Genomic DNA, 11,640 nt, shown 5'->3' with positions numbered 1-11,640 from the left:
ATCCATCCACCCTCCTATCTTCCATCCATCTATCTATCCACCCTCCTATTTTCTCATCTATCCACCCACCCTCCTATCTTCTTATCCATCCATCCATAATCCATCCACCATCCTATCTTCTCACCCATCCATCATCCATCCATCTTTCCTATCTTCACATCCATACTCCTGTTTCCCCATCCATCCATCCATTCATCCATCCACCTTCCTATCTTCCCATCCATCTATCTTTTTATCTTTCCACTCATCCATTCATCAATCCATCCACCAAACTTTTATTTTTACTTTTTGTGTGTGCCAGTACTGGTGTTTGAACTTAGGGCCTGAGGGCTGTCTTTTAGCTTTTTTTGCTCAAAGCACTAGCCACACTGTCACTTGAGCCACAGTTTTACTTCCAAACTTGTAATCTTTGAAACAGGATCCCACTTATTATTATCCCAAATTAGCCTGGAATTGGCAATCCTCCTGCCTCAGCCTTTTGAGTGCTAGGATTCCAGCTAAGTACCACCATGCCGGGCTGACTCAGTATTATAGCCCAGGCTTTATTCTCAGTCTTCTAGCCTTCAAGACCTTGAGACATGAATTGGAGTGCTTGCTTAGCCAGAATGAATTCCTGAGTTCAATCCTCAGTACACAAAAAGGAAAAGAACACAATAAGATTAGATTTTAAAAATCAAATCAAATAAAATGGAAAATGACTGGGAATACAGCACCAAAAATCTTGGGGTTCTCTTTCTCTTGGCGCCAGTGACTGGGTGGCAGAGCCATTTTATATTCCCACTTTGGACACATCAAGTAGTTATGTTTGAGATGGTTGAATTTTTCTCCCCTCTCATCCTACAGACAGTTGACAAACACTGCTTCAATAATGGCCCCTTTGTTAAAATTCGAATGAGTTTCTTGATAGGAATTAAAAAGACCCACATACAAATCCACTGATAATACTCTAATCCAGGAGCTGAGGCTATAGCTTACTGGTTTTGCACTGGCCTAGCATGCATGAGACCCTGGGTTTGATGTTCAGCACCACAAAATATAATGACACGAATAGTTCACTTATCCATCCATGCCATCAAAACGGCATCTCCTCAGCCATTTTCCCAAGCCTCCATCTGGCTTCTTTGCATTCTGATCCTTTTGCTATCCTCCCATTTACTGAGAGAGAAAACTGAATCTCTGAGAGGTAAATGGCTTGCCTGAGACCCTTAAGCCATGACGGATCAGACTGCCCATCCCTTCATGGAAAAAGCCAGTGCCCTAATTCTGTTGGGTGGTATCTGTTCCATTTCCTAGGTTGCCCTCCAATTCATCTCTTTCTACCCTCAGTGCCTCTGTGATCACCCACCCTGCCTGGGGGGGCCTTCTTGGTTCCTGCCCTGCCCTCCTACTTGGAGGTGGAGAGAATATATGGGGTTCAAAGTAGAGGGGAGATTGCAGGAAGGTGCTATGAGAGTGGATAGGGCTTCGGCGGGGAGCACAGGGTATTCAAGAAGGTGGATGAGGGGAGTTATGGCTACCTGTGACAGCCTTTCTCCTTGTTATTAAACTGTCTTTATGTCTTTGTCTCTGTTGGTGTCTTCTGTCTGTCTATCTGTCTCTCTCTCTTACTTTCTCACACATACACCTCTCACACATTACCCCCTGCCACATACATATAGTCCCAGATAGGTAAGCACAGGGTTAGACCCGGGATCCAACACCAAGTGCAGAAATACTATCCTTTGATTGATCAGATCTGTGGTGCTCAGACACATGGGAAGAATGGAGGGGCCGCCAAGCTCAGAAGGGAGTCTGTTGTGTATTTCACCTTGCTTGTCTTAGAAGGGAGGACTTTCAGGAAGCTGGCCTCCTAGCCATGTGGAGAGGGACCGATACAGGGGACAGGATTGGCTCCTGGAGGGGGAGCACAGTGAGCCATTGTGGGATGGACTTCTGTTCACATATTCCAAACAAGGGGTGTGGCTTTCGGTAGTGGCAGAAGGTGACCGGTGGCAACTGTGGACTGTCTTGCCCTTTGATTTCTAGATAAGAGCACTTCTCAGAGCTCAATTGGTAGAGGAATAGTTGGCAGAAGTATTAGTGAACAGCACAGTGCCACTGCCCTCAGGCTGCTCAGCCAGGATGTTCAGCAGTAACAGCTGCAGCCCAAAGGGGTTCTGGTGATCCTGTCCTATGTTTCAGTATCATTTCCTAGCACTTCTAGATGTTGGAAGCCCAAGTGCCACAGAAGTGGATATCAAGAGGTCAAGCTCTCGACAAGTGCTGTCGTACAAGTCCATAATCCCAGCTACTTAGGAGGTGAAGGTAGGAAGATCAAGGATAAGATCAGGATGAAAAGTACAAGACTTGCCAGGTGCCAGTGACTGATGCCTGTAGTCCTAGCTCTTCAGGAGGCTGAGATCTGAGGATCATGCTCAAAGCCAGCCCGGGCAGGGAAGTCTATGACACTCTTATCTTCAATTAACTACCAGAAAACCAGAAGTGGAGCTGTGGCTCAAGTGGTAGAGCACTAGCCTTGAGCTGAATTGCTCAGGGACAGCGCCCAGACCCTACGTTCAAGCCCCATGACCAACAAAAAAAAAGTACAAGACTTTATTCAATAAGTAACTAAAGCACAAAGGACTGGAGTGTGGCTTTGTAGACCATCTGGCCAGCAAGAATGAGGCCTTGAGTTTGAATCCCAGTGCTTCCAAAGACAAACAACATTAAAAAATAAAGAAAGAAGGTCAAGCTCAAGGTGACAGAATGAAGACATCAATGGTGGGCAAAGCCATTGCTATCCAGCAGATCTGACCACTTTGGATGATAACAGGAGTCCAGCCAAAGGAGACAAGCAAGCTCTTCTTGGTAAGCAATTCAAATCTTAGATGAAGGAACCTGGCTGCCCTTGGGCTTCTGGGCTTCAGTATGGACTCATTAAAAAAAAAATCAATGCTCTAAAAGCTGAAGAGTCTATTAGCAAAAACGAACACATACAAAGAATGACATCATAGCATGATAAAGTCTGGCAAGGTGGGGGGGGAGGGGAGGTGGAGCAGAGGCAGTCAATCTCAGGCTCAGATCCTGGCTCTGGGAAGTGAAGATAAAACTCTTTCTTTCTTGGAGGTGTTGAGGAAAGATTGGCCCATTGCATGTCATGCTCCTGGTCCAGTGCCTGAGTGTAGTAAATGTTAACATCTGACACTCCTACCAAGAATGTCCAGGTACACAGGGCTCGTCAGATCAGAGAGGGACAAAGAGGGGACCCCATGTGAGAAAGAGGTCATGGAATTTCAGACCAAGGAAAAAAAACATGGACATGGAAGAAAGATCTGGTGACCAGGGGAGGATACTGGACTTCTAGATGTTGGAGGAGGGAAGATAGCAAGCAAGGAGAAAGACTATCTACTGATTATCAGTTTCTTGCTCCAAATGCAAATAGCGTATCATTCCTTAAATCTTTTCCAAGTTTAAGCCAGTACTGGTGGCTCTTGTCTGTTACACTAGTTATTTAGGAGGCTGAGATCTATGGATCACTGTCTGAAGCCAGCTCAGGCTGGAAAAGTGTATGAGACTATCTCTAATTAACCACCACAAAAGCCAGAAGTAGAGCTGTGGCTCCAGTGGTAGAGCACTAGCCTTGAACTCAAAAGCTCAGGAACAGTGCCCAGGCCCTGAGTTCAAGCCTCAGGACCAGCATATGTGTGTGCGTGTGCGTGTGCGTGTGTGTGTTCGCACATACACGTGTGCGTGCGTGCGCGCACACACACACACACACACACACATCTAAGTTCAAGGATACTAATGTCTGTGATTAGCAAATACCCTGGCTTTGCAGACAGGTATGGTGGCTCTCAGGGTGTGTTGATAAATGTTTAACAACAGGCTCCATAGGGAGAGAACTCTGGTTAGTGGTGCCTGCCAATGTCCATGATGTGAATGTTTCCACCATGATTTCCACCTACCTAGCAAGAGATGCTTGTAATCAGCTCTCTCTGGTAGCTGTGAGCTAGCTTTGTCCTATCACCAGGTAGGGCCCAGGACAGATTCATAGGGAGCACATGGTCCCGGAAAGCACATGGAGGGAAAAGAGCTATCTTGAAAGGAAGATTCAAACAGCCAGGCATGGTGGTGCATGCCTATAATCCAGCACTGAGAGAGCCAAAGCAGGAGGATTATGGATTCAACATCATCCTGGTCTATACATGGAGAGCATATCCCATGAAAAGGAGGTGAAGTGGGGGACCAGGTGGGTATAGGAAGCCTGGAAGTATGTGTATGTCTTCTGGTTGATCTGTACTAGGAAATCCAAGTCCTAAGAAGGCAAGGAGTTCCAGGGTCCAAAGGAACAGGAAACCCCCACTACCCAGTTTTTTCTCTTTCTTGAATTTTAGTCTCATCTTTCTCTTTGATGAAATAGCTCCTGCTTGGAGGCCAAGGAAGGACCAGGCTTTGCTGACCCACAAAATCTGGTGGCTGGGAACCTCACTCAAAGGAGAACTGAAATAATTTTTCTTCCTAAAGGACAAGTGCAGCTGCATCTCCAAGTTTCCCCCCTGCAATGGCTAGGGCCATGTCCACAGAGGCCCCACCCCTCTTCTGGGCTTTCCATGAATACTTCAGGTCTGCATCTGATGACAGACAATTACTGCCCATTTTCTTGCTTCCTAAACCTACGTAATTAGAATATTGGGAATTTTATATGTCCTGGGTCCTATTGCAGGACTTTGCTCTTAGCAGGAAAGTGCATTCTTACACATTACTGAGCTACTGGGAGCTCAAAGGAGACAGAGGAAGAGAGAGAATAGGGGGGGGGGAAGAGAGAGAGAGAGAGAGAGAGAGAGAGAGACAGACAGACAGACAGACAGACAGACACAGAGACAGACAGAAGGAAAGAGATGGAGAGGGAGAGAAAAGGAGGGAGGGAGAGAGGGAAAGAGAGAGAAGGGGAAGGGAGAGATGGAGAGAATAGGAGGGAGAGGGAGAATCAGAGTAGGGAGGGAGGGAGGAAGGAGAGATGGAAGAAGTGGGGGAGTAGGAAAGGGAGGGAGGAGAAAGGAAATGGAGGAGGGAAAAAGAAAGGGAGAGGGAGAGAGGGAGGGGGAGGGAGAGAGGAAAGGGGGAAGAGAGGGAGAGAGGAAGGGGAAGGGAGAGGGAGAGAGGAAGGAGAGAGAGGGAGAGAGAAGGAGGAGGGGGAGAGGAAAAGGAGGGGAGAAGGAGCAACAGCATAAGAGAGTGAGAAAGAGAAAGAAATATTTTTCTGGCTCCCTAAGCAAGAAATGAGAGTTAAAGACTCAAAATGGCAGCTGTTACCTGCTCCCTCTTTTCTTTCTGAGCTGGGCAACTTATAACTAGCAACCCCCAACCCTTAGGCAAGTGTAGCCAGAATAGGTATTCCTTATAATTCTAAAATTATTTTAAAATATGGACCTGTCTATGGATTGACGTTAGAAGCCAGCCTGTGCAAGAAAGTCCATGAGAGGCTTACCTTCATATAATCAGCAAAAAGCCAGAAATGGCCAGGCTGCTGGTGGCTGGTGCCTATAATCCTAACTATTCAGGGGGTTGATATCAGAGGGTCAGTGTTCAAAGCCAACCTGGGCAAGAAAATTTGTGAGACTCTTATCTCTAATTAACCATCAGAAAACAGGCAGTGTGGGGGGATTTCCTAGGCTTTATTTAGCATTTATAGTAAGTAGACAGGAGTTTTTAAACTACAGAAAAATGATCAGAACGAAGAAATAAAGCTAACAATTATTGCCAAAGGCTCAACTAACATTTACCTATCTCTACATTTTACTTCTTTCATTTTTGGCAATCCAGGAATAAAAACAGACGTCGAATCACCTGTGGCGGCCAGGCCAGTAGGGATGAACTGGGATCGAGAGTTTACAGAAACTACAGTCAGTTTTGCTGAAACCCAGAAAATGCACCCTGCCTGGCTTCCGGAAGTTAGCGCACAGATTTATGGGAAATGTAGTCTCCAGAGCCCCATGGCGTCACACACTGCCCCCCCCCCCACTCCCCTCGTCTCTTTCAGGCTGCTTCTGCGCTTGCGTCTCCCCGCCCACCCTCGCCATCTTTGCCAGGAAACCCGTGTGGTAGTTGTGTTGCCTGGAAGCGGTGGTGGTGTTTGGAAGCTGTGGTGCCTGCTGAGAGAGCGAGGTTCTTTGTGCCGGAAGGTTGGTGCTGGGCGGGGAAAAGAGCGAGCCCTGCAGGGGTGGGGCGCGTCTCTGGGAAGGGTGTCCCAGACTTGACGGGAGCAGAGGTGTGGGTGGGTTCATGGGCTTGGGTGGCACCGGGCTGGGCGGGCCGGGGTGGGCCGCGGTGGTGCCAGGCCCCACAGGGCCAGGGCCAGGCCAAGAGGGGCGGAGGGCCTGGCTTTCATTGATTGTCTTATCAGAATATGGCGTGCTTCCGGAAGGCCTGTGTGTGCCAAAGCTGGTTCGGTAGATGGGATGGACGAGTCCAAGATGGCCCGAGGGCAAGGGTGGGCCTGCTGACCACGGGAGCCTGGGAGGTCTGTGGGGTGAGTTCTAGCTCTGTCAAAGAAGGATCTGGTTACTAGCCTAGACTGGAGGTTTTGTGCATGCGTGTGTGCGTCCGTGTGCATGAGCCCTGGGGCTTGCACTCCGGGCCTGGGAACTGCCACTCAGCCTTTTATTTTATTTTTTTCCCTGCCTAAGGCTAATGCGCTCCTTCGCGGGCCCCAGCTCCAGTTCCACCTTTTTTTTGCTGGTTAATTGGAGATAAGAATCTTACATTCCTGTACGGGCTGGCTTCAAACCAGGAATCTAAGATCTTAGCTTCCTGAGTAGATGAGATTACAGGCATGAGACACTGGCGTCCTGCTTAGACTGTCTTCTTACATAGTAGTTGTACCTGTAGGATTTTTTTTTTTTTAATGTCTCTGAAGCAGTTGGGTAGTCTGGACCTCTCTACTTGATAGCCTGCTGAGCACTATTGGTTTGAGAAGTTTATAAAGTAGTTTGTGTAATACAGAAGTTTATAAATTACTTAGTTTCCAGGTGTTAGGATCCATCACAACCATCCCAGGGTACCACACGGAGGCAAGCAGACACAGGAGAAAGATTATGATAAGATTTATTAGAGGGGCCATATCTCCCCAGGGAGAGGGACCATATGGCTTCTGTCCTTATCCAGTCCCAGAGCTCTGGGACTAGCGGCAAAGCAGGTGCGTAAGTAGATCTGGGCACAGAGAGGGAGCTATATGGTGGGACTCTAGGGCAGGGAGAGCTCAGGGCTGGGTGAAGCTGGGGACGAGAGGTAGGGAAAATGCTAACACCAGGAACAGTGAGTTCTTTGATAGTCCCCTCCCTTTTTTTTTTTTTTTTTGGATAAAATAAGTGCTACAGTGTTTAGAAGAAGCTTGCTTGGAACAAAAAGCCCTCCTGAATACCCTTCTGGCTTGAAACCTCCCAATAGCATCTCGGAACAGAAGCAGAAGATTCCAGTAAGAGGAAGATTCTTGCTTTGAATAGTATAGGCAATGATTGATCCTACTGTCTAGAGTGAACCACCATCCAACCTTAAAATTTTAAATGATTTCTTTACCATAACATTGTTACTTAGTAGCAAATACATGCTTAACTAAAGTGTAAATTTTGTGTTTAATCTCTTCCAATTAATAGAATTGTGTATGCTCCTTTTACCGTGGTCTACCCTGTAGTTTTTCTCAGGTGAGAGACGAGTTTTGTATGTTTTTGTTTTTGTTTCTCTGTAGCTTCCATGTAGAGGTCTTTGTACAGTGGAATCTGGCTGTGAGGCTTCCCTTCCCATCACGCCCTCATTCTCCTTATCATCCATCCATATGTGACTCCACAGCCCTCCACATAGGTCTCTATGCACAATGAAAATGAAAACATCAGTGGTAAGTTTGCTTACTTTTCTTCAGCTTGTTTTTATTCTGTTTTACAAGCTTTCATTAATCAAAATGAGAAGGTACAAAAATCAGAGTAAAAAAGTTTGATATCAGCTGGGTGCCTGTGGCTCACACTTGTAATCCTAGTGACTCAGGAGACTTGAGATCTGAGGATTATGGTTTGAAGCCAGCCTATGCAGGAAAGTCGGTGAGACTCTTCAGATAACCACTAGAAAACTGGAAGGGTTGCTGTGGCTTAAAGTGGTAGAGTTCCAGCCTTGAGCTGAAGAGCTCAGAGGCAGTACCCAGGCCCTGAGCTCAAGCTCTATGACTGACAAAAACCAAAACCAAAAGGAGTTGGATATCAGGGGACTATACATTGACATTGTTATGGTACCTTGTAAGCATCTAAGTTGAGTGTCTTTTGTTCTGATCTTTTTTGTTATATATGACTTGAGCTGACCCTGCCAAATTCACACAGATGCAAAGTCTAAAACAGTCTTCTCTGGGAAGATAAGTGATGCATTGGAGAGTGCTTCTCTGCCATCTTGGAAATAAGCACAGCATACTGCAGTGGTGTCACACACCTAGTGCTGTTAACACAGTCAGTTAAAAAGATTTCTTGGAGTTGCTAAAATAGTGCGGTCTCAACACAACTTTTGGAAGTCTCCACTGATGCATGGGTGAAACCTGGGTAGCATCTGCTATGGATCCTTAACTCCATGTTTCTTTTACCTTGTTTCAGTATGTAGCTTGTAACATAGATGGTTAAAGTTCTATTTCTATTGTTCATTTGTACTTTTAACCTATTTTTATGGTTACCTTGGATCAGATTGTGTGTGTGTGTGTGTGTGTGTGTGTGTGTGTGTGTACTGAGATTTGAATTCAGAGTCTCATGCTTGCTTTAGCTTGCTCACAACTATTCCTGGCGTATCTTTTCCTGGTTATTTTGGGGATGGAGTCTCATGTACTTTTCTGCCTTTGAACTATGATTTCCAGATCTCAGCCTCCTGAGTAGCTAGCAGTATAGGTGTGATCCAGTGATTGGCCTTGGGTCCGTTTTTTGAAAATTAGATAGACTTTTTTTTATTTTATTGAATCAGAAAGTTAAACTGTAATAAAAATCTAAGGACTGTTTTCTAGGTTTTCAGTTTTCTGCTACATTTGCAAAATTATTCTTGATGTTTCTAACATTACCTTGCTGAGGGGTTCTTCATATTTTCATGAACTTTGCTACTCCTTTCTCTCTACTAAATTTTGCATCTTATTCTACATTTGTCCTACCCTGCAGTTAAGCTTTATTCCTCACCCTTTGGATGAGAGGTTCCTTTTCAGGTACCCCAGTACACCTCAGCCTCCACAATGCCAAAATGAAAACCAACTCCTCCATTCATTTCTTTCATGTAACGCTGACTGAAACCGCCAAAAGGAGCTTTTTTCCCCTGGACTCTTTTCTCAGGTCTAATGTCATGTGACATCATTCCTAGCCTTTGTGTCTTTGTTTTTATAAAAGTGAAGTGGTTATGGGAGAACCTGTTGTTGCTCAAAAGCAAATACTTCCCTTTTACACCTTGGACAACTTTAGGTAGTGAGGTTTTATCCCATCTGAGCCTTGCTTCTTGCCAGCAGGTGTGTTGTACCAGCCTTAGGAGTCAGTGGGAGGAAATATTCACCAGTTATTGGAATAAATCTTAAGAAGTCAAGAGAAACAGACAGAAATAATGAAAACTGAGAGCATTGATTTCTATAATGTATATCTTTTGTGTATACACACATTTGTCAATGATTCTGCTATGTGTACTAAGGTAAAATTGTATTCTAGCTCAATAAAGACTACGTGTACTTTTAAACTCTTATATGTAATTCCTTCCCCCCCCCCCCCCCCACCAGTCCTGGGGCTTGACCTCAGGGCCTGGCTCTGTCCCTGAGCTTCTTTTTGCTCAAGGCTAGTAATCTACCACTTGAGCCACAGCATCACTTCCAGCATTTTCTGAGTAGTTTATTGGAGTCTCATGGGCTTTCCTGCCCAAGCTGGTTTCAAACCTCAATTTTTGCATCTTGGCCTCCTGAGTAGCTAGGATTACAGGTGGCACTCAGCTTTGATTTTTTTTTTTTCTTTCAGGTAGTCACTAATAACTATAGAAAAACGGATTTCTGTATCATATCTAATACCATGTTCTAAAACTCTTAAGAGTTGGTTAAGCCAAGTGCTGGTGATTGATGCCTATAATCCTAGCTGCTTAGAAGGCTGAGAACTCAGGATAGTGGTTTTAAGCCAGCCTGGGCAAAAATGTATGTGAGACTCTTACCCCCAATTAACCAGCAAAAAATAGGAGGTGGTGTTGTGGCTCCAGTGGTAGAGTATCAGCCTTGAGTGAAAAAACTTAAGGGGTAATATTCAGGCTCTAGTACTGGCACAAAAGAAAAAAAAAAATGTCAACAGGAAGTTCCATCTGGAGGAGAGTTGCTTAGGGAGAAACACAACATAATTTTATTGGAATGATAAAAGTATTCAAAATTGCAGTGAATGTTTTTATGGGCTTATTTGTCAGTACTGTACAGTTACTATTTTATATGCATATATTTATCATTCATTATGTTTTATTTAACATATAATATACAATATAAAGTTCATCTTCAGTAACTAAGTAATTGTATAAATGAATAAAATGAGATGGGGAGTTCTACAGTAGAAGCAGAGAGGAAATAAAAGTACGTCAAGCATAGTAGCTCATGTCTGTAATTCCAGTACTTAGGATGATTGGGAGTTCAAGGCCAGGGTTCGGTAACATAGCAAAACTTTATCCCCTTCCCCCCTCAAATATCCTACATGATTATTTAATGATGAATCTGAGTTATAGATGTGTTTACTATTCATTTTATTTGTTTAAAATTTCAAGTAGTGCAGCACTTGCATAAAAGGACAAGTTGGTTGATAGAGTTCTTAGGCTCTTGATTACCTTTGGGTATGAGGGTGCAAGAATGGTTAGGGTGGTCCTAAGGAAGGTTTGGTTTTATTTTTTGTTACACTTTCTAATAGTTTTTGATGCCTTAAAGTTTAAAATACCTATTTATGCAAAAATCCTAATTCAGCATCTCACAATCACAGCTACATTTTGGTTTTGTTTTAAAGTGAGATATGTTTTCTCATCAGAGAGATTTTAGTATTCAGAGGGATTGCTTTATATCCTAGCCTTTGGGTCGCCCCTTAGGTCTTTCCATTTTAGCCTTCATTTGTAAGTCATATCTGGTTTCTATTTCCAGTAGTGCAGCCCTCCTCTCCTAATCCTTCCCCTGTACAGTGTTCCCTGTGCTTAGTGTGCCCTCGGTAGTTGAACTGAGTTGACTAAGAAGTGAAATGAGTACTGCAGGTGAGTTTTTGGAGTGGGTTAGTTATTAGATAACATATTTGTTGTGATTGGATGGACGGTTCCCAGTGGCCCATGTCTCCAGAGCCATGCTGCTGAGACCTAGTGAGATGTTCCGTCACCTGGAAGCATGTTCTGGAAGGGGTTTGTTCATCCCTGGTCTCTTGACCTCCTTGCTATGAGGCAATCACCTTTTTTGGAGTATCCCTTCCTAGCATGATGTGCTCCCTCACTACAGAGTAAGAGATCCAGTTGCATGGGAGCCTCCCAAATTGTGGGCCCAAAGTACAGCTTTTTGTGATGAGAAGGGAAATCTGGATAACACAGTGGATAAATCTGGCAGGCCACAGTTAGGAGCAAATACTTTACATTCATTTTAGGAACTGTTAACGGTGAGTTAATAGCTTAATG

At 44.6% G+C, this 11,640-nt stretch overlaps 1 protein-coding gene across 3 annotated transcripts in view; it reads left to right on the top strand.

The window, feature by feature from the left end:
- Positions 1–6,058: 6,058 nt before the first annotated feature.
- The window catches only part of LOC138834720 (zinc finger protein 724-like), a 38,095-nt gene continuing 32,513 nt past the window's right edge, over positions 6,059–11,640 (top strand). For all 3 annotated transcript variants that reach the window (XR_011374243.1, XM_070033370.1, XM_070033369.1), the window contains exons 1-2: positions 6,059–6,161; positions 7,724–7,870. Coding sequence is in view for 2 of the 3 variants with exons in the window: in XM_070033370.1 (XP_069889471.1) it covers positions 7,850–7,870 (21 nt within the window). In the remaining variant the exon portion in view is untranslated. The remainder of the gene's footprint in view (positions 6,162–7,723; positions 7,871–11,640) is intronic.

The sequence above is a fragment of the Dipodomys merriami genome, unplaced genomic scaffold (assembly GCF_024711535.1).
Source record: "Dipodomys merriami isolate MVZ:Mamm:240054 unplaced genomic scaffold, mDipMer1.0.p SCAF_22, whole genome shotgun sequence".
Classification (NCBI taxonomy): domain Eukaryota; kingdom Metazoa; phylum Chordata; class Mammalia; order Rodentia; family Heteromyidae; genus Dipodomys; species Dipodomys merriami.
The sequence above is the reverse complement of the archived record's forward strand: the minus strand, read 5'-3'. Positions and strand labels throughout refer to the sequence as shown.